General features: G+C 58.9%; 1 protein-coding gene across 2 annotated transcripts; it reads right to left on the reverse strand.

Annotated features, from left to right (window-relative positions):
- Positions 1–423: 423 nt before the first annotated feature.
- RBBP8NL (RBBP8 N-terminal like) lies at positions 424–15175 on the reverse strand. Of its 2 annotated transcripts, none has more exons than XM_055433743.2 (14): positions 15074–15175; positions 8826–8970; positions 7745–7787; positions 7105–7200; positions 6693–6805; positions 6076–6148; positions 5632–5762; positions 5418–5500; positions 4989–5155; positions 3744–4449; positions 3361–3487; positions 2848–2918; positions 2628–2754; positions 424–1050 (listed from the first exon to the last, which is right to left on the reverse strand). In XM_055433743.2, exons 1-14 carry the CDS (start codon positions 15089–15091, stop codon positions 1031–1033), a joined length of 1920 nt encoding a protein of 639 aa, XP_055289718.2. In that variant the 5' UTR covers positions 15092–15175; the 3' UTR covers positions 424–1030. The 2 variants fall into 2 exon arrangements, with proteins under 2 accessions (XP_055289718.2, XP_055289710.2); XM_055433735.2 differs by having other exon boundaries at positions 5412–5500.
- Between the last annotated feature and the right edge of the window lie 6058 nt (positions 15176–21233).

A 21233-nucleotide genomic window follows, 5' to 3' on the forward strand; every position in this document is an offset into this window, starting at 1 on the left:
GACCCTCAGCTCCAAAACCATGCTGTCTGCTGCTGAGTAATGGGGCTGGGCTCTGGGGTGGTCTCTCTTCTACCAACTGGCACCATGTTAAGCTTTGAGGTTGCTGCAGAGATAGCAGGGCCAGGGGCAGAACACGGTCTTCCTGGTTCTATGCGGGGCAGTGTCCTGGGGGAGCTGCCCTGTGGTTGTGCAGAGGGCTGACGGTTCAGTGGCGGTTGTGGGGCCAGGGACACGGAGGTGTCAGTGAGGAGGGAGTCTGCGCCTGGCGCACATTCTGTTCCTGCAGCCCTCCCCAGAGGCTCAGCACACAGGGCTGGTTTGGATCCTGCCCTTCACACTCCCCATCCCTGGACACTCAAGAGTCACCCGCCTGGGGAAAGTGGAGGCCCGGCTGAACCCCAACCCTGCCAGCTGCACACGTCATCCTTCCTTACACTTTATTCTCCCCGTGCCCTGGGACCCCCCTCTCTGCAGAGGCACTGCACTGCCACCTGCCGGCCTTCTGAGCCCTCACCAGGCAGTACACTTGTGGGACCCCGCAAGGGGTCGCCCGAGACCACTGCTTGGAGCTTGACACCCCATCTGGAATGGATAGGGAGGCATGCAGCCCCTGGGTCCAGGGTACTAGTCAAGTCTGGGTTGGTGGGAGGAGGGGCACTGCCCAGGAAGGCCTGCCCGTGCACAGCAGGGCTGGTTGTGGGGCTCGGCTGGAGCCTGAGCCATCCCGGTCTCCCAGGACCCTGCTCCCCACAAGGGAGCAGATACTGGGGTGAGAGTGGTGGGTAAGATTGTTTCTGAGATGGAGGGTTTCAAAAGACCAGTCGTCTTGGCCTTCACACCCCCGTGGATGTGGCAGGACCCAGTCCACTACCCCGTTCCCAGGGTCGTCTGCTTGGCTGGTGGTGGGGGCTGTGCTGGCTGCGGGCAATCAATCGGGTGGGGTACATGACTGGGCAGGTTGGGATGCCCTGGTCTTTTCCCAGGTGCTGGTGCTGGCTGAGGGACTCCTGGTTCCCTGGTTCCTCCTTCCTCAGGTCGGCTTCTTGGAGGCTGTGGGAAGTGGACCAAGATTAAGCTGGGAGGCACGGTAGCAACCTTGAGTGTCCTCTCTTATGGGGACACTGGGCTTTTGCCCAGGGCCTCATGGACAGTTTCTGGGAACACAGGAGTCCACACTGGCAGTCGACCTGTTCCTGATGGCAGCAGATGCTGGACAGGGCGGCCTGATTGGAGGGGAACCTTGGGAATTTGGTAGAAGGCGTGTGACCCTGGAATCCGCCCTGCCCTGGGGCCTCCCCTGCGACCTTGCAGAGGGTCTGGGGCATCTGGATAAGCTGAGTTCACAGGGAAATGTTCTCAGAACACCTGGGATGTTGGCAGGTGCTTCCATGGGCCTGCCTCTGGGGTCACAGAAAAGGGACATATGTTCCTGGCACCCTTGCAGGTGAGACCTGCACAATGCTGGGCTTCAGGCATGCCTCTGATGCGGAACCAGCTCTGGTTCTGGGTCAGATGGATCAGGTTGGCATCCTGACCCCATGTACCACCTCTGTGACCCTGGGCAAGTTACCCCACCTTGAGCCCCTACTTTCCCATCTGTGAGACAGTGATGGCTGATCCCCGGGCAGGCCCACGAGGCCCAAAGGCAGTAACGACTGGACACTCCTTGAGCTTCTCTCTCTATGAGCACACAACACAAGGGCGCTATTCTCACTTATCACCCGTGAGGTGCTGAGGGTATGGATGTCATCTGGGGAGCCCCTGCTTTGGTCTGGGTAGGCGGGCAAGGGGGTGGCTTGACTCCATGTGGAAGGTGGGGGCAGATGTGGTGCACCCCTGTGGACCGTGCCCTTCAGGACGGCTTCCAAAAATGCCCAGCCAGCTGTGCTGTGAGGTCACACCAGCATGCTGGCCTCCTCCAGTGCTCACCTGACCAACACAGGCTGCAGTCACCTTCCGGCAACAGTGGTGCATATGGCAGCCATGGCCCAGCCTGCAACACGGACCTGCCTGGACAAACTCCAGGCAGCGTGAAGTATCAGCTCAGGTGTTCAAAGGCTCTTGTGGGTGCCTGGAGACCTGGCCCGAGCTGCCACTGTGGCCAGAGCAGGAAGTGGGAGCCGTCCTTATACCCTCAGCCTGGGTGGAGGGGGAGCCCACAGGCACCACCCTTGGCAAACGGGAGAGCAGCCCCCAGCCCCGCATTGGGAACAGACAGACCCATGCCCAGGAGGCAGCACCCTCTGCTGGGTCTCCTCCTTAAAAGTGGACAAGGCAGTCCAGGCGAGCTTGCCCCCTTCCAGGTGGGGCTGTGAGAGGGGAGGGCGTCTAGGACCACCAGGCCTGGGGCTGTTCGTGGCCCAGGATGTCCCTGCTCCCCAGAAGATGACACAGCTGTCCTTGCCTGTGTCCCACTGCTGGCTCATATCAGCCATGATATTGCCTCCTTTCCAGAGGGAGACAGGCTTGGGGTGAAGGGGCCAGCCTAGCGAGGAAGAAGTGAATTCGGGGTCTGCCCAGGCCTGACCCGGGTCCTCTTACAAGACTGCTCTGGGAGCAGCTCCGAGTAGCCAGAAAGGTTGGGGGCATCGGTGCTGCAACTGCCCCGCCCCCACCCGGGGGCCTACCTTTGCTCCAGGGGTCAGAGGCCCGCTTCCTCTTCTGTGGGCCCCGTCCACATTCCTTGTCGCAGTTGCACCTGGGTCCCTCCCCTGGCAAGCTCTGTGTGGCCTCCGCCCCGGTGCTCAGGCCCATCTGAGGGGTGGGGTTGTGGTCATGGTGAGGACCCCCCCAAGCCTGGGGCAGCCAGGGTGCCACCACCCCACTCCAGTGTGCGGCTGCACTGACCTCACTGTCCAAGGTGTCTGGCTCGTCCAGCTCATCTGACTCTGGCTGTTGCCCTTGGACTTTGCTGAGCTCTGCAGGACGCAGGGTGTGGGTCAGGCCAGGATGGTGGCCTGGGCATCTAGTAGAAGCCTAGGCCCCTAACCTGCCAGGCTGGGACCAGTGGCAACACCTCTGAAGCTGGGGAAACTGAGGCACAGACAGCCCGAGTAACCTGCCCTGGGGTGGAGTTCAAGCCCAAAGTCCCCTACACTTCTGCAATGACCCCACCCACTGGGGTGCCCCTGGCTTGGTTGCTGGGTGACGGAACTCATCGCCTGCCCTGAAGCCCCAGTTGCTAGGATGCTCTCCATTCACTTCCTGTGGTCAGAAACATGCCCTCCCTGGGCCCCTCGCTCCACTCTGGGTCTGGAGGTGGGGAACCAATTCTGAGACCAGAGTTTGTTGGGTCAGGCCCTCCCTGCTCACTGTGGTTCCACTTCTACCATGGAACACTTCCTGTGTTCGCATCCTCACCTGGGTGGCCATCTCCACCAGGCATTGCTGGGTAGGGGGGAAGTTTAGCCCTCCCTCTGTTCTCCTCTCCTGGTCCACTTGGAGAGGGCAGGCTGAGGTGGGGCCCTGGGGCAGAGTAGGGGGCTTCCTGGAGGGAAAGAAGGAAGAGACTTGAGCTCATGTAAGGCAACTTCCCTCCCCTCCCCCACCCAGCCTCAGGCACAGCCTGTGGGGGTCCTGGGCAGGGCGGGGCTGGAGGGTCAGCTGGCTCCCCGTGGCTTGTGACTTGGGCAGCAGGCTTTCCCTCGGCAACTGGCTGGTGGAGCAGAGAATAGAGGGCAGCCCAGGGCCCAGGTTCCCTGGGTGGGACACACAGAGCCCAGGAACGGGGCTTGGTCCCTCACCGGGGAAGATGGATGCTCTTCCGCCTCTGGCTCTCTGGCTTCCTGGGTGCCATTGCTGAGTCTCTGGGCTCCATGCTGGACAGGTGGTCCCTCTCCCTGGGGTGGCTCAGGGCTGGGCGTGGAGACCCGTGGAGGGCTGAGTGACCCCGACTGGTTGGCAGGCTTGGGGGCACTGGCCCGGCACCGACTCCTCTCTGAGAGGTCCAGGGGCTTGTCTGGGACATAGTCCTGTGTGGCCATGCCCTCCTTCCCCTGGGGGCTGCCTGGGCCTGCAGGCTCTGTGTGCCTCCCTCTGGGCAGGGCTGCCCCGGCCGCCTCGCCCTCAGGACCCTCAGAGTCCGAGTCGGCTGGCGGGGAGGGTCGTGTCCCTCTGGGCCCCCGAGGGCCCCTCAACCGGGCACTGCCCACCTTGCCCTGTGCCCGCAGCTGCTGGGCCAGGAGCATATGCAGTGCGCCTTCCAGCCGTGGGTTCCGCACGCTCCCCAGAGCTCCCGGCAGGCCCAGCAGGCCCGAAGTCTCCTCCCAGGCCTCCGCCTTCCCAGCCTTGAGGCCCTGGGACTGGGGGCCGCTGGGGGCTGTGGCGGGGGCTGGGGGGCTGCCAAGGTGCAGGGTTAGGTGGCGGTTCAGGAGGCAGAGGTGGTCTGCTTGGAGGGAGTGCTTCAGGGACTCGCGGGTCTTGGCAGAGGGCCGAGAGGCCTGCAGGAAGCTGGGGGCAAGGAGAAGCCTGGTGATTGTGGGACATGGTCAGCCCCACTTCACAGGGAGGACTAGGGGCCCTGGGGGTGAGGCGGGTGCCCACGTGACACGGTGGGCAGTGGGGAGGGGAATGCCCAGGCCCCTGGTAATCAGGTGCCTGGTTTCAGAGTTGAACTGGGGCCTGGGGGTCAGAGGAGGAACCTGGCCACTAAGACCTCTCCCCCTTCTGGGCGTCAGCTGCCTGCCCAGTCCCCTGGAGCACCCTGCCCACCTGGGCACCCACCACAACCCCACCCTCACTCTCCTCAGGCCATGATGAAAGGGGGTGCCCAGTTCCCATCTCTGTCCCACCCTGCCCTGGCCGTTCAGATGTCCACGTGGGAACCATGCTGCAGGCAGGTTGAAGCCAAGCCAGGGAGAGCAGGTCTCCTGAAGGGACAAAGGGAGGGACTCCCTGCTGCTGGCCCCTGCATTAAAGCTGGGACCAGAAGAGGAGACTGGGTGCCCAGCTGAGGCAGCTCCTGGTGGTGGCAGAGGGTGGGCACTCACCTGTCCAGAGGGAGGCTGTGCTCACCAGGTGGGCTGGGTGCGCTGCTTCTGGTGGGCGGCAGTGGGGGCATCCCATTGGTGGAGCCCTGGTCAGCGGAGCAGGCCTGGGACCCAGGCCGCACCACAGCGATGGTCCCGTGCAGCTGGTTGGAGATGCGCTGGGGGTTCTGCACGGGGTAGGCGGGTCAGCCTGGGTGGGCTCAGCTGCTACCTTCTGCCCTTTTCTCTGTGCGACCTTAGGCAGGTCGCCCACCCACTCAGCCTCACTTCCACCCTCATCACGTGGAGCTCAGGACTCCCTGCTTGGCACAAGGACAGGCACGTGCCATGTGCATGGCACACAGCAGGGCTGGCAGTTCTGGCCTCCTCCTCGGGCTGCCCAAGAAGAGGGAGGAGTGGGTTTAGGGGTTCGGGGTCCCTCACCCTCACCATGTCTGGGGTCCGTGCCTCAGGAAGATTGGGACTTGGGGAGATTTTGGCCATTGGAGACGTCCCGTACACCCCTGGCCTTTCTGTGGGAGAAGGAACAGAGGGCAGGATGGTTGCTGAGAGGAGTCAGCTCAGCCCCTGGCCCTAGGGCTCCCTGGTCCCAGGCTGCTCAGCCTCCCCTGCCCTCACACCCCCCTCTCCCATGGACCTGCACCTGCATGGTCATCCTCTGTCTCCTCGTGGCCTCCCAGTGGTTTCTCAGTGACGGCCTTCTGGGTGCCCAGGGAGGGGAGCAGCAAGGGTGATGGGGGGTCCGAGATGCCCTCCCTGAGCTGGGTCTTGGGCCTGTCCCCAGTGGGAGGCAAATATGAGGCAGGTGAGGGGGCAGCATCCCAGAGACGATCAGAAAGGCCAGGGTGCCCTCCTGGGGGCCAAGCCGCCTGTGCGGGAGACCCAGGTGACCAGGAAAGACATCATTGTGGGCTCACACCCATGTCTGGGGGTGGCCCAAGTGCCAGAGCTGCTATGGGTGCTGCGGCCCAGCTCCGTTTCTGGGGGGTCTTGTGCCTGCAGACCAGGGGAGGTTGCTATCTGTCCCAGGATGCTGGCCTGTGGGACCCCTCCCCCTGCACAAGTGCCTGGGGCTCCCCCCACTCACCCTGGGCCCTGAAGCCGCTTCACTTCCTCCTTCAAGGCGTCATTTTCCTCCTGCAGCCGCGTCAGCTCATTGGCTGCAGAAGGCACTAGTTAGGAAGGACTTGGGGAGGGGAAGGGCGAGTGGGGTTCTCACAGCCCTGGGAGTCCCCCTGTCCTGGCCCATTTGGGACTCCAGCACTTGGCTTGGGGCCTGGCATACAGCAGGCACCCCATAGATGCTTGCTGCCTGAGTGGGTGGATGGATGTTGAGTGAGCAGCACCAGCCTGGAGGCTGTGAAAAGGTATGGTGCTCCCTAGCCCCTAGGGACCCCCCAGCCAGAGGAAAGGGGCTTGTGCTTATCAGCAGGACTCATGGAACTCAGGTCTCTGCGGAACCCTCCTTATCCTGAGAAGGAGGGAGCTGAGGCCATGAGAGGGCAGGGACCCCAGGTGGCCTGTGGGGGGCTAGCGGGGGATTTTGCACCATCTTTGAATTGGGGTGCAGGTGTCCCTCCTGACAGTGCAGCCCTGGATCACCTCCTACCCTTTCCCCAAGACCCCTTGTTGGGCTGAGCAAGTGGGGGTCGCTGGCCCCCACAGGAAGATGGGGTGCAGGACGCGGGGCAGGGGGGCGCTCACTGAGGAGGAAGACGTGCTGCAGGTTCTGGAGGAGGGAGCTCTCGAACTCTTGCTGCTTCTTTCTGGCCAGCTCCTGGGTGACCATGCAGCGGTCACACAGCCCAGCCCGCAGCCTACGGGGTGAGGAGCGATGGCGAGAGGCTGCTCTGAGAGGGAGGGCCTGGGATACCGCACCCCCCGCCCACTCCCAGGACCTGCCCTGCCTTTCCCCACTGCGTTGCCCACCCCGTGGGCTAAGCACGCCACATGCTATTGAGTTTGGGAAGGAACACTGAAAAATCCAGTTCACTTAAGGCTCTGAGAAGTCTTGCAGTGGCTGAGTTGACTCCAGAGCCCAGACTATCCTCCACAGAACGCTCTGGTCTTCCTCCGCCCCTGCCCCCATCATGAGTGGGGTGTGAGGTGCCCCTACCTGTTCTCCAGTGCCCGTAGGTTCTCCTTCAGCGCCTTCTGCTGCTCCCTGAGCTGGTGGTTCTTGGCACAGAGCTCCTCTACCCTCTGGGCATCCCTGTGGGGGACGATCTGAAGTGGGGGGTCTGCTCTACCCAGAGAGCCCTCTATTACCCACTAGCCTCTCCCTGGCCACCAGCCTAGGACTTCCTTGAGACTTGGGGCCTCACAAGGGCAATGCCAGCTCGCCCAAGCGTGAGCATGTACAGCCTTGAGGACTCTGTCTTGTCCATGTGCCACCTGGCAGTGTTGTGTAAAGTGGGGACCTGGGGAGTCTGCCTGTGGATCTCCAGGACTCACGTGGAGTCCGCCTGTTGATAGCTATCGGTCCCAGAGGTGCCCTGCGTGGATGCTCCTTGCCCATCCCCTTGGAGGGTCCCTATGCACTCTGGTGGGCTTGGACTTTCCAGCCCCGCTTCCTCCAGCTCCCTGAGGCATGACCTTGGACCAGACTCCCCCTACCCCCTATGCTGAGCTTCAGTTTCTCCTGAATCACCGCTGGTGGCAGTGCCGGGGCCCTGGGGCTGCAGGGGAAGAGGGGAGATGAACCCTGGGGAGTCACTGCCCTTCCAGTCTCCTGGGCCAGGTCTGTCCTCACTCACCGGCACCTCTCTGAGTTCAGTTCCAGAAGCTTGTTCTGCAGGCCTGAGGAGTGAGGAAAGGGGCAGAGGTCAGGCCCAGCCGGGCTGCCATCTCTACATGGAGCCGGGGTGTTTCCTGTCCCTGGTTGTCTGGCAGAGCCCTCTCCAGACGCCTGCCACCTGCCTGAGTCCCTGCACTGACTCCCTGAGGTCACCCCCTTGGAGGGCTCCCAGTCTGCACCTACTGCCAGCTTCTGGTCAGTCTCTTGGCTGCCTGGGACCCCAGTCTGGGCCCAGTCTCTCCCCTCCCTTGTCTCTGGCTCTGGTGTCAGCTGGGGATGGTTCCCGGATGCTGGGAGTCTCCAGTTACCCAGACAAGGCCCAGGAAGGATGCTTTTTGGGTGCTGCCAATGGGCTCCCAAGGGAGACCCCAGCAGAGCCCCTCCTCCCTTCCCCATCATGGTCTGGCTTGGGTCCTAGGCTAGCCCAAGTAGTCCCCGCCCCTCTGGGTCTCTGGGCCTTTGATGTGGGAGGGGAGGTGAGGATTCTCAGAAAGGTCAGGGGAGGGTCTGGTCCAGGCACTGGGGGAGTGAATGGAGCAGGTGGCTGCAGTCCTGTTGCTGGTGGGGAAATTGGACAGACATGCATGCCGGGGTAGAGCTTAGCCTGGGGTTCTGGAAGGGGCAGAGGGATTTTAGCTTGGCACCCGGAACACTCCAGAGAAGCCTCCGGAGCCTTGGGCTCCATTCCTACAAGGAAAGTAGGTGACGTCCCTTCTGGGGGACATGGAGGCCCCCACCTTGGGCAAGGGGGTGGTCTTGGCTATAGTGTCTCAGCTCTCTGTGGCCAGGCTGGTCTTTTATTTCTGCTTTGATGTGAATTGACCATTTGGGGGCCACCCCTCCAAGGCTGCACTTGGGTGTTGGTCTAAGGTTGGGTGCCTGGCCACTATGCAGCTCTGGGTCAGGACTCCTTTTCTGGGCTTGCAAGACATGGTCCTGGTTTTGGTGAGAATTGGAGGCAACATGTAGGAGTCCCCTGGCCTAACCTTGGCCCCTAGACTACTGTCTGGTTGAGACTTTGTCCTCCCCAAGGTACTCACCCATGATCTCATTCTCATGGATTTCCTTCAGTCTGTTTAGTGACTCTGTGAAGCTCTCCATGGCTCCTGTGGCCCTGGCCCTGGGTCCTCTGGGCTCCAGGTGTGGGGACGGCCCCTCGGCCTCTACTGCCCCTCTGTTTCCAGCCTGTGGAGCAGGAAGCCATGGGACAGTCACATTGACTCAGGAGGGGTCTGTGGGCTGCAGGGTGCAGGAGGTAGATGTGGGAGTCCTGTCTTGTGACCACCCACTGGGTCATGTCCACACCTGAGGGGGGAATATATGTCCCTCCTGTAGGGATGGGACACTCTCACTTCATCTCAACTCCCTAATCCAGTCTTCACAGCAAAGCAGTTGGCCTGAGGGGACTAGGTCCCACTTGGTGCTGGGGCCATGAGGGCGCACGTGACCTGTGATGAAGCCCCAGACTGGAGACGCCCATGCCGGCCGACAGCTGGCGGGTCAGTAAGTCAGGGTGTGTTCAGCCAATGGGAAAGCTCTCTCAGGAGGGTCCAGGTGCCCGCAGTGGCATGGATGGCCCCGTGGGGCCACGGTGGGGGCTTCGGGGGTTGGCTGGCTATTTTCTCTGTAGGAACTGGTGACCGTGCACTGGCAGAAGTCCACTTAGCCGCCCCTCATGGCCTGGGCCCTTTTTGCTGCCTGTGTTTCACTTCCATGAAGCGTTTGCTAAAACTTAAAAGGTTGTGGGATTGAGAATCCAAGCTGGGAGCTGGATAACCTTGCCCGTTGTGTGCCTGCCATGAGCTCTGGCCCCTCTGAGCAGCCCTTTCTTCCCTCTGGTAGTGGCCATGGGGCCCGTCCAGTGGGCCTGGTGACTATGCCTCAGGGTCCCACAGGGTCCAGCTCGGAGCTGGGAGTGAGCCTGGGGCTCAGTCCAGCGGCAGGTTCCTCACTGTGGTGCCAGTCACCACCCTCCTCCGGGTAAGAGCTCCTCAGTCCTCGTGGCACACCTCTGGTGGTGGGTACCACAGGCCACCATTGCTCTGTGGCACTGTCTGTCACCCAGTGGGAGTCAGACCCACAGCTCAAAGCTAGGTCAGCAGCGATGCCACCAGCCCAGACCCGTGCCATCATCACCTCCAGGCCAGGGGGAGGCAGCCCCTCTGGTCCTCCTTGTTCTCAGCCCGAGGAGCCCTGGGGTCCCCTGGGTTTGCATCTGCACGTGCCCAGAACCTCACCTTCCCTCCTTTACAGAGCCTGCCTGGGCCCAGGCCACCACCAACCAGTGCAGTGCTCCACCACCCCTAGGAGGGCCTCTTCACAAACCCTGGAAACCTCTGCCCAAAGACCCCTTCGACTTTGCCCGAGGCCACAAGAAGCCCCCGCCCCCACTCCTCACTGAAGGAGGGGTGTGGCCTCGTTTGCATTTCAGAGACGGAGTGTTTGCATCAGTAATCCCCAAACTGGAAAGCCTCCAGTGCCTGCTGGTAGTGTCTAGTGGTGGCAGGAGTGATGACAATCCAGGGCCGTTATGGTTTGGTTCCGAGACACTGCAGAGTAGGGTCCAGATCTGGGAAGGCAGCGCATTGCAGAATTCATGCACAGGAAGTATGGAAGAGGCACAGCTGCTCTGGGCTCTCCGAAGCTGGGTGGCGGGCACCCTGCCTGTGGAATCACCAACTGAGGGGGTTAGGACCTGTGACCCCAAGAGAAGCCAGGCCGGGGCAAGCACTGTCCTGGAGCTTCCAAGGGACCTGACAGGGAGGCTGGCTCTCAGCTGGGTCCTCAAACCCCAGGCCCAGCAAGAGGAAAGAGAACGGTCCTGTGTCTCACAGTGGCCACCAGAGCCCACAGGCAGGGATGTGCTGGACGGACTGAGTGACAGGAAGGTGGGGCTCTCCAAACTCATTTTAGACCTGCCTGGCCTCTGGGACACTCCCAAGAGATGGCCAGGGAAAGGGGGGAGGTCCCTGCTTACTGGCTGTGTGTTGGGTGGGTGAGGGCTCTGGGAATGAGAGGAGCTTGGTGGGGTCCCCTTCCTTGAGGCTGGGGGCCAGAGGGATGTCCTGGCAGGTTAGCGGACAAGATGCTGAATTGCAGAGGGTGGGGGAGACCAGAGCTGTAGTAGGCTGTACATGGTAGTCCGGCCCCACTTCCTGAGCTCATCTAAGCCTGACCACACTGCAAGGAGCCCACTTTCCAGATGGGGAAGCTGAGGCCCAAAGACATCAAGGCATGCTCCCTGGCTGCCCAGTGGGAAGTGGGAGTCAGGGCTTGACTTCTCCCTGAGGCTGAGGATGTGTCCTTGCCCGCTGTGGACCCGGGATGCGCTCCAGGTGGCCCTGCTCTGCTGGCTCTCCCATCTTCATCTTGTGGTGGGAGACGGGACTATGGGAGGAGCTCTCCTCAGCTCAGGTTCCCTGCAGGGGGAGGTGGGCCAGATGGGGAGGGCCAAGCCACTGTGCCTGAAATTCCACCCAGACCTGCCTGACAAGCCGTTCTTCCCCATCAGCGTCTACCATGGGCCGTGGGCTGAGCCAGCGCCCGTGAAGGAGCCGCCCCTGAGAGCCTGCGGTGCCCCAGGCCCAGGAGAGGCTCTGCAGATGGGCGCAGGTCCAAGTGAGAGGCCGACATTGTTCCTGATGACAGCACTGTGGTGTGGAGCCAGGTGGGTAAAGGCCCAGACACACTCTCCTTCTGTCCGGGTACCCCAGGCTCCTCTCTATTCCAAACCGCCCAAAGGCCCCACCTGGCTGTCCCTCTGGGGTCTCTGATGGGCAGGGGGCAGCATGGACACAGACTCGGGGCCAGGCAGGGGCAGCACAGCTGGAGGGTGTGTTCTGCTGGGAGCCCCACATCTCCCAGGGATGACCAGGGCTGTCCAGCCCCTGGTGACAGTGCCATGGGGGTGGTGTGGCTCCCCTGGGCCGGCAGGTGACAGGGGGCATTTGGCAAGGAGGACAGTCAGTCTCCTGGGGCAGCCCTTGACCCAGACCCCACCCTCAGAGTGCAGGGGGGCGGGGTGGGTCCAAGACAGCAGTGGAAGATGAGGAGGTGGGTCCCCAGCTGATAGGAATTTGGTGGTTGTGGGTAGGAAGAACCTCGGCTATAAAAGTGCATGTGGGGGCTTTCCTGGTAGCTCAGTGCATAAGAATCTGCCTGCCAGTGCAGGAGACACGAGTTTGAGCCCTGGTCCAGGAAGATCCCACATGCCGTGGAGCAACTAAGCCACACTATTGAGTCTGTGCTCTAGAGCCTGGGAGCTGCAACTACTGAAGCCTGCTTGCCTACAGCCTGTGCTCCTCAACAAGAGAAGCCACTGCAATGAAAAGCTTGCACATCACATCTAGAGAGCAGCCCCATTTGCCAAAACTAGAGAAAAGCCTGTGTAGCAGCAAAGGCCCAGTGCATACAAAAACAAGTAAATGAACATAATGAAATTATCTTTAAAAGGTGCATGTGGTCTCGGCCCGAGGACGGTGGGCCAGCCCTCCCTGGGGGCCTCCCTGGTGTTTGCCAGGTGTGCTGAGAGCCACTGAGGGGCTCAGGGAACTCAAGGCAGGAGGGCTCCCCCCAGGCCTGGGGTGGGGGCTACAGTGGTGCCAGGAGGAGGAGGGAGCAGGTTATAGGGTGGAGTCTTGGCTGCTGCCTCTGGGCCTGGGGGCCCTGGGCACTGGAGAGGGTGGCCCAAGTTGCCCACTGCGGGGGGTGGGGGATGCTGGAGGCAGAGGCCTGAGGGCTGCTCTTCAAGAGCCCAGCGTCACTCCTACTCGTGCTCTGGACGCCCAGGCTGGAAGGTCTCTGCTGGGTGGAGCCCCAGAAGCTGCAAGTTGCAGGGCAAGGCAGGGGTCAGGCACATTGGTGACCCTGTGCACCTGCCTCTCACCTGGGCAAGGTCAGCCTGCGCAGTGCGCCCTGGCCTGCCTGGAGCCTCTGTGGATGGGACTAGTGTGTCCCCAGAGCCTGAGTCCCTCATCTGAGGTAACTGCGCCGCCATCTCAGGTTGTTGTGGGTATGTCCCACCAAGTACGTGTGTCCAGACGATGCCTTCCAGGTGATGTGTATATTCAGCCCAGGGCCTGGCAGGCACTCAGCTAACTGCAGATGGAGACCCTGCATCCACCATAAGCAGCTCCCCCTGCAGGCAGCCCCAGGGGTCCAGCAGGGCTCCTAATAGGAGCCCAAGTTCAAGTGCCACCAAGGCCCTCTACAGGAGGACAAGAAAGCCCCTGAATTCAGAGCAGAGTCTCAGATGCCAGCAATGATGACACATACTTGTGCCCTGCATGGACACTCAGGGACCACTGGGTCTTCGTGGCCCTGTCTCAGGGAAATGCCCCTGCCACCATGTACAGAGAAGGCCACCAGAGCCCCAGCTGTGGCCCTGGTCTGGGTGCTGCCCACTGAGCTGCAAAGCCTTGGTGGTGAGGTTCTTGCTCGGTTCCTGGGCCGGCCAGCAGGGCCCTGGCCACTTTCTCTTGTTGGGGCCTCTTCTCCAGCATGCCCTCGGGTCCAGGAGCCCCAGGCCCCCAGTTCTGCGCCTGTGCTGCCATTGATCCATCCACCCATCTACAAGTAACATGATGACAATGGTGCAGCAATAACCATAGCGGTGGCCCTTGTTCCCTGAGCATCCGCTCAGCCGAGTACCGGGCCAGGGCTCTATGCGCTGTGTGGCATTTACAGCAGGTCCCCTACCATGTCCCAGAGTGATCCAGGGCTGCTCCACCTGCCCATCACCAGGGGCCTCACGAGGCTGGGCACACCGTCCAAGCCCTTTCCATATCCTCCACACAGGTCTTTATGGAGCACCTGCTTGTCCCTGGCTCAGCCCACAGATGTGATTGGGGCTCGCCCTGCCTTCTGGCACTCACTGTCCCATTCCACAGATTCAGGGACAGGTATGAAGCAGGTCAGAGGTTCCGGTGGTGGCTCCCTACCGACCACGTGGTGAGGGAGAAGCCCCTTCTCCGGTCACCTTCGCTGAGTCTCTCTCCCACTGTGTCTCAGTGTCCCGGGCCACAAAATGACGGCAGTGCCCTGGCCCAGCTCCTGGAGACTGAGGAGTCTGCACCACCTTGGGCTGCCGGGTCTCCTCCACGTGGCAGGCATCCAGTGCCCATTGACTGCAGGTGGTCAGGGGCCAGCCTGCCAGAGCCCACATCCAGGCGTCTGGCAGGAACGTCTCATGTAGTCAGTGCCTGGGCTCACGTTGCCAGTGGAGTGGCCATGACAGCCCTCACTTTGCAGATGAAGGATCTATGGCTCTGAGAGATGGCACTATTCCACAGTCACCAGCTCGCAAGGGACATGGCCAGTGCAGCCTCCTGCGACCTCCTGGGCCAGTTCAGATGGCAGGTCCTGACAGGTGCCACTGCCTGGATGATTTCTAGCATCGCCAGACACATAGACCAATGACACATGTGCATACATATGTGATGCCCACACGTGCAGACACAACAGTATCCTAACAACATCCCAACAACTACTGCACAACAGAGAGACGTGTGCACATGCGTGCACTCCCTGCACTGTGCATGCGGCACAGCGCAGGATGGGGGAAAGCTGCGTGCACATGTGCGCACATACTCGAGTATCACATGTGCGTGTGCACACATGCACAGAGGCACAAGGCAGGCGTGCACTCGCTCAGCAAGGCCGAGGTGTCGCTGGTGGCTCGGGTAACAGCGGGCTCTGCAACCTGATTCCTCAAGGATGGGCCAGCCCAGGGTCACTGAGACTTCTCAGCCGCCTCCCTGAGGCCTGGCGGGGGAGGCTGAGCAGGACCGAGGCCTGGGAGCCTTTTGTCACTGCTTCCCAGGGGACACCGAACCGAGGGCAGCTGATGTCCTACAGTGCCCGAAAGGGAGCCGTGGCCGGCTGCACCATGCTCCACCCCTCATTCCCCAGCTGCAGCCTGTCTGAGGATCCGGGTCGTGAGGCCGGACCAGGATGAAGTGCCAGGCCCCCGGCCTGTTCCCAGTGTCCCCAGAAGACCCAGGGACTTCCCAGCACAGCAGTGCCAACCCCAGCCTTCCCAGCCTTGGCTCCCCAAGCCCGTCTGCCCAGGAAGCTCGCTGTGGCCTGTGCTCCCACTCAGTACCCTGGACTGTGAGCCCCAGAGCAGGGGCTGCAGCCACCACCCTGCCCTGGCCCTTCCTCCAGACCCCATGAAGGGGCTGGGTCTCCGCATGGTAGCTAGCACCCCACAGTGACCCCAGATCTTGTGCCCCTTCCCCTGCCCCCAACTACTGAAGCCGCTGGGGCCCTGGGGCCCCCAGGTACTCACATGGCCCCGTGTCTGCATCGACCTCCGGGGACCTCCGCTCTGCTCCGGGAAGCTCCCGCCTGAGAGATGGAAGCCAGCACTATGAACTTGCTTGGGAACAAGACATAATTTTGGCCAAACCCGCTTGACAGGTTTTCGATTCCCCCGGCCAGGAGCAGAGAGGAGGCAGAGCCGGCCCAAAGCCGCCCAACGGGTTCTGCCATCGCACAGAAAGTGGCAGAACGGGTCGGGTCTGACCCTCACAGAGAGAGGATTGTTCCTCCATGATCTCCGCATGGCCTGGGCCTCTGGCTGGAGCCGCGCAGTTAGCAAGGAGAATCCAGGGTCTGGAAGTGGACGTGAGGGGCAGGGCAGGGGCAGATTGCCGGGGAGCTGGGGGAGGAAGGATCATTGTCGCCTCAGGGTGGAGGAGAGCAGCGAGCCTCTCCCCTGGCTCCCGTGGGCTGAGCCGTTCTGCCTCAGTTTCCTTGTCTGTAAACTGGGGATGATGACCACGGGCCTGCCTCTATTGGAGCTCTAGAGATGGAATCTAGATGTGGGGTTGGCAGTGGCCCTGCTGGGTTGGGGTCCTTGCTTTTCAATGGCCCCTCCAGCCCCCAGAAGAGAACAGGCAGGTGGCCTGGGCGGGTGGGCGTCTAGGGTCTCAGGGCAGCCTGGGGTGCCCTATGGGGCTGGGCCAGGGGCCACCACCGTGGGCACAGGAGGAGCTGGGCATTGTGGTTTTCCGTGTTTGTCCTCCGTTCGCGATACTGGCTGCACTCATGCAGAAAAGAGCTGGCCCGCGGGCCGCAGCTGCCACCCCCTACTCTTCCCCCTCAGCTCCCCCTGCTTCCTCCACAAGCCCCCACCCTGTACTCCCTCACCCTGACCCCTCTTAAGCTACACCCAAATTCCTACCCCCAACTCTGCACAGGAGCCCTTCCTTGGGGTACCTGAGGGAACCCCAAGGAGTGCTCAGGGCTCCATGGGGGAGGACCCGGGCTCCAGGCCAGCTGCCCTGGTGAGGTCCCAGGAGGCACTTCCTGCTCCCTGGTGAGGCCCCTGCTGGCTGCTCCCCACCCCCACCCCAGGCTCTCAGGGGAGCAGTGGTCTGATGGGCACCCCCAGGCTCTACCCTGCCGGGAGCTTTGCAGATGCCTCCTGGCTGGGCCCCTGGGGGAGGTGTCTGCATGGTGTGGGGCCCTTGGCATGTGCCCTGCACAAGGGGTGGACATGGGAAGCGTGGCACAGCCTGGCCTGTGGGGCCCGTGTGCATGTGTGCACTCACCCCTCAGCTTGTCTATTCACGTGTTTGGTGTGCTCTTGTTGTGTAAGCGGTGTGCTGTGTTCAAGGTTGGGGTTGTGGATGTGAGGCGGAGCTGTGTGGCTTTGGCTTTGTGTACTTGTGTCTGGGTGTCCCCATGGGGAGGGCAGAGGCAGGGGCAGGGCTGACCCTCAAAGCAGCCAGGGTCAGCCTAATTGAGCCCTGCCCCCCTCCCCCCACCTCAGCCAGGTTTGAACCCCAGCTCTGCCCCTGGAGAGCTGGCTCACCTTGGGCCAGTCACCCCACCTCTCTGAGCCACGGCCTTGTGAAAGCTGGCTTCATGATGGCGGCTGGACCAGGGTCTGCCCTGGGAGGTACTCACTGTGCTTGTCAGAGGATTGGGCATGGGCTCCAACTGGACCGTGTTAGTAGTTGAACAAAAGCTCTAGTTCCCCATAAAGGGAAATTCAGAGCTGTCCCACAGCCCAGGGATCCGAGGTGCCTGCAGCACTGTCTCCATGTCTAGCAACGCACTGTGCCTTGATGGGTGCGTGGATGAACCATCCACAAGCCATCCACACCTCTTTGGGAGCAGAAGACCTCTGACACCCCAGCGATGCAGTGAATGTCAGGCATCCTGCTGGGGGAGGGCGGCTCAGGAGGGGACGCCAGCAGACTCCAAGACAACAGCGTTCGAAGAGGGAACATCCAGAGGCAGTGGGAAGCTGCCAGGGTCTGGGGTCGGGTGAACAAAGGGTGGCAGAAACTTCCTAGGGTGACAGCATATTCTGTATGGCATTGTGGTGGTTGGTATTACAGGGGAGTGCCTGTTTGGCAAAACCCATCAACTTACACTTTAAAAGTGTGAATTTTGTTTTATGCAAATTATACCCCAATAAAATTTTTTTAAAATTAATACACTAGAGTAGTTTTAGGTTCACAACAAAATGAAAAGGAAACACAGAGATTCCCTGTATGCCCCCTATGCTGCCCCCACCCCGCCACCCCCGTTATCCAAACCCCCCACCAGATGGTGCATTTGTTACAACTGATGAACCTGCAATGACACGTCATCACCACTCAGGGTCCACAGTTCACATCAGGGCTGACTGTTGTGTTGTACATTCTTTGCGTTTGGACAAACGTATCATGACATGTATCCACCATTATAGCATCATACAGAGTATTTTCACTGCCCTAAAAATCCTCTGTGCTCCACCTATTCATCCCTCCCTCCCCCCACCCCCCGGCCACCCCGATCTTTTCACTGCCTCCATAGTTCTGCCTTTCCCAGAGTGTCACAGAGCTGGAATCACACAGTCTGCAGCCTTCTCAGATTGCCTTCTTTCACTTCGTAAAACTCACTTATATTCCTCAATGTCTTTCCATGACTTGATAGCTCATTACTTTCTCCTGCCATTCAACTGATCATTCAATACTCCGCCGTCTGCATGCGTCACAGTTTGTTTGTCCATCACCTGCTGAAGGACATCTTGATTGCATCCAACCTGAGGCAATTATGAATATGGCTGCTGTAAACATCCATGTGCAGGTTTTGGTGTGGACACAACTTTCAACTTCTTTGGGTAAATAGAAGGAGCATGATTGCTAGATGGTATGGATAATCAGAGCATGTTTAGTTTAATAAGGATAAAGTTGATTTCGAGAAAGCTGAAATGCTCTCCAGGACATGCATGCTTGCTGTTCTCCCAGCCCCGTACCTCCCCACCCCCATTCCCAAAGAAAATAAGACTCCACTGTCCAGCCAGGCTAGGGGCCAGATCAGCCGGCTGCTCCCAGGTGACAACGGCTGAGCTTGCTGTCGCATTGTGCGGGGACCAGTAATCCTGGGGCCAGGGGTGATGGCGGGGCACAGCTTTATTCAGGCTCCCTCTCTTTGTTCCAGACACGTGTGGACACTGATCATAAGACATTTGTTCCTGTATTAATTGTGCCACATTGGTGGGAGCAGTGGGACCAGCCAGGTGCAGAGTAGAGGGAGACATACAGTCTAGGACCCCACCTGGCAGGTCACAGAGCACCACTGTAGGCTGGGTGTTAATTGTGCCACATTGGTTGGAGCAGTGGGACCAGCCAGGTGCAGAGTAGAGGGAGACATACAGTCTAGGACCCCACCTGGCAGGTCACAGAGCACCACTTGCAGAGCCCCACTGTGAGCAGACCCTGGTGACATCCCATCACCCTGGTCACATGAGCAGGTGCTGGAGCTGTGGGGAACAGGAAGTGAAGGACGGTTCGTAACAGGGTGAGGGGGCAAAGGTCCGTCTAGTCAAGGCTATGGTTTTTCCAGTGGTCATGTATGGATGTGAGAGTTGTACTATAAAGAAGCTGAGCACTGAAGAATTGATGCTTTGAACTGTGGTGTTGGAGAAGTTTCTTGAGAGTTCCTTGGACAGCAAGGAGATCCAACCAGTCCATCCTAAAGGATATCAGTCCTGGGTGTTCACTGGAAGGACTGATAGTGAAACTGAAGCTCCAATACTTTGGCCACCTGATGTGAAGAGCTGATTCATTTGAAAAGACCCTGATGCTGGGAAAGATTGAGTGCAGGAGGAGAAGGGGACGACAGACGATGAGATGGCTGGATGGCATCACCGACTCAATGGACACGGATTGGAATAGACTCCGGGAGTTGGTGATGGACATGGTGGCCTGGTGTGCTGCAGTTCATGGGGTCACAAAGAGTCGGACACGACTGAGTGGTTGAACTGAACTGAACTGAACTGAGGGGGCAAAGGAGAAAAGGAAAGATATATCCATCTGCATGAAGAATTCCAAAGAATAGCAAGGAAGGATAAGAAAGCCTTTCTAAGGGATCACTGCAAAGAAATAGAGGGAAATAATAGAAAGGGAAAGACTAGAGATATCTTCAAGAAAATTAGATACACCAAGGGAATATTTCATGCAAAGATGGACACAACAAAGAACAGAAACGGTATGGACTTAACAGAGACAGAAGATATTAAGAAGAGGTGACAAGAATACACCAAAGAATTATACAAAAAAGATCTTAATGACCCAGATAACTGCAATGGTGTGATGACTCACCTAGAGCCAGACATCCTGGAATGCAAAGTCAAGTGGGCCTTATGAAGCATCACTACCAACAAAGCTAGTGGAGGTGATGGAATTCCAGTTGAGCTATTTCAAATCCTAAAAGATAATGATATGAAAGTGCTGCACTCAATATGCCAGCAAATTTGGAAAACTCAGCAGTGGCCACAGGACTGGAAAAAGTCAGTTTTCATTCCAATCCCAAATAAGGGCAATGCCAAAGAATGTTCAAATTACTGCACAATTTTACTCATCTCATATGCTAGCATAGTAATGCTCAAAATTCTCCAAGCTAGACTTCAACCGTATGTGAACCAAGAACTTCCAGATGTCCAAGCTGGATTTAGGAGAGGCAGAGGAACAAGAGGTCAAATTGCCAACATCCATTGGATCATAGAAAAAGCAAGAGAATTCCAGAAAAACATCTACTTCTGCTTTATAGACTACGCCAAAGCCTTTGATTGTGTGGATCACAACAAACTGTGAAACATTCTTAAAGAGATGGGAATACCAGACCACCTTACCTGCCTCCTGAGAAATCTGTATACAGTTCAGGAAGCAAGTTAGAACTGGACGTGGAACAACAGACTGGTTCCAAATTGGGAAAGGAGTACTACAAGGCTGTATATTGTCACCCTGCTTATTTAACTTGTATTCAGAGTACATCATGCGAAATACATCATACATCATGCAATGTATCAGAGTACATCATCCGGGCTGGATGAAGCACAAACTGGAATTAAGATTGTGGGGAGAAATATCAATAACCTCAGATATGCAGATGACACCACCCTTACGGCAGAAAGCGAAGAGAAACTAAAGAGCCTCTTGATGAAAGTGAAAAAGGAGAGTGAAAAAGTTGGCTTAAAACTGAATGTTCCAAAAACTAAGATCATGGTCCCATCACTTCCTGGCAAATAGATGGGGAAACAATGGAAACAGTGATAGACTATTTTGTGGGCTCCAAAATCACTGCAGGTGGTGACTGCAGCCATGAAATTAAAAGACACTTGCTCCTTGGAAGAAAGGCTATAACCTTTAAAAATTAAAAATCAGAGACATTATTTTGCTGACAAAGGTCCTTCTAGTCAAGGCTATGGTTTTTCCAGTAGTCATGTATGGATGTGAGAGTTGGGCTGTAAAGAAAGCTGAGTGCCGAAGAACTGATGCTTTTGAACTGTGGTGCTGGAGAAGACTCTTGAGAGTCCCTTGGACTGCAAAGAGATCCAACCAGTCAATCCTAAAGGAAATCAGTCCTGAATATTCAGTGGAAGGACTGATGCTAAAGCTGAAGCTCCAATACTTTGGCCACCTGATATGAAGAACTAACTCATTGGAAAAAACCCTGATGCTGGGAAAGATTGAAGGCAGGGAGAGAAGGGGATGACAGAGGATGAGATGGTTGGATGGCATCACCAACTGGATGGACATGAGTTTGAGCAAGCTCTGGGAGTTTGTGATGGACAGGGAAGCCTGGCGTGCTGCAGTCCATGGGGTTGCAAAGAGTCAGCCATGAGTTTGTGACTTAGCTGACTGAGGGGGCCTTTAGAGGGAGTGCAGAGCAGGAGGCATCCACTGAAAGGTCAGAGGGTGACATTGGGTGGGAGCAGGAGGGAGAAACCACGTGGCTAGAGAGTGCACCTGGAGTGAGCAGAGCCCATGAGGTCAGAGCAGGGCCTGGGAGCTCAGGGACAGTTCCCCTTCCCCAGCCTGGAGTCTCCCTTACTCTGTTGGGCAGATCAAGCCCTGGATCTTGAACTCAGCTGTCCCTGATCCCCTGGGGGAACTGGTTCAACCCTCAGTTTCCCTGTTCATCTGACTGGCCATCACCAAGGACCTGCC

This window comes from Moschus berezovskii, chromosome 15 (assembly GCF_049115385.1).
Source record: "Moschus berezovskii isolate FMDL1 chromosome 15, NW_MosBer_1.0, whole genome shotgun sequence".
Lineage (NCBI taxonomy): Eukaryota > Metazoa > Chordata > Mammalia > Artiodactyla > Moschidae > Moschus > Moschus berezovskii.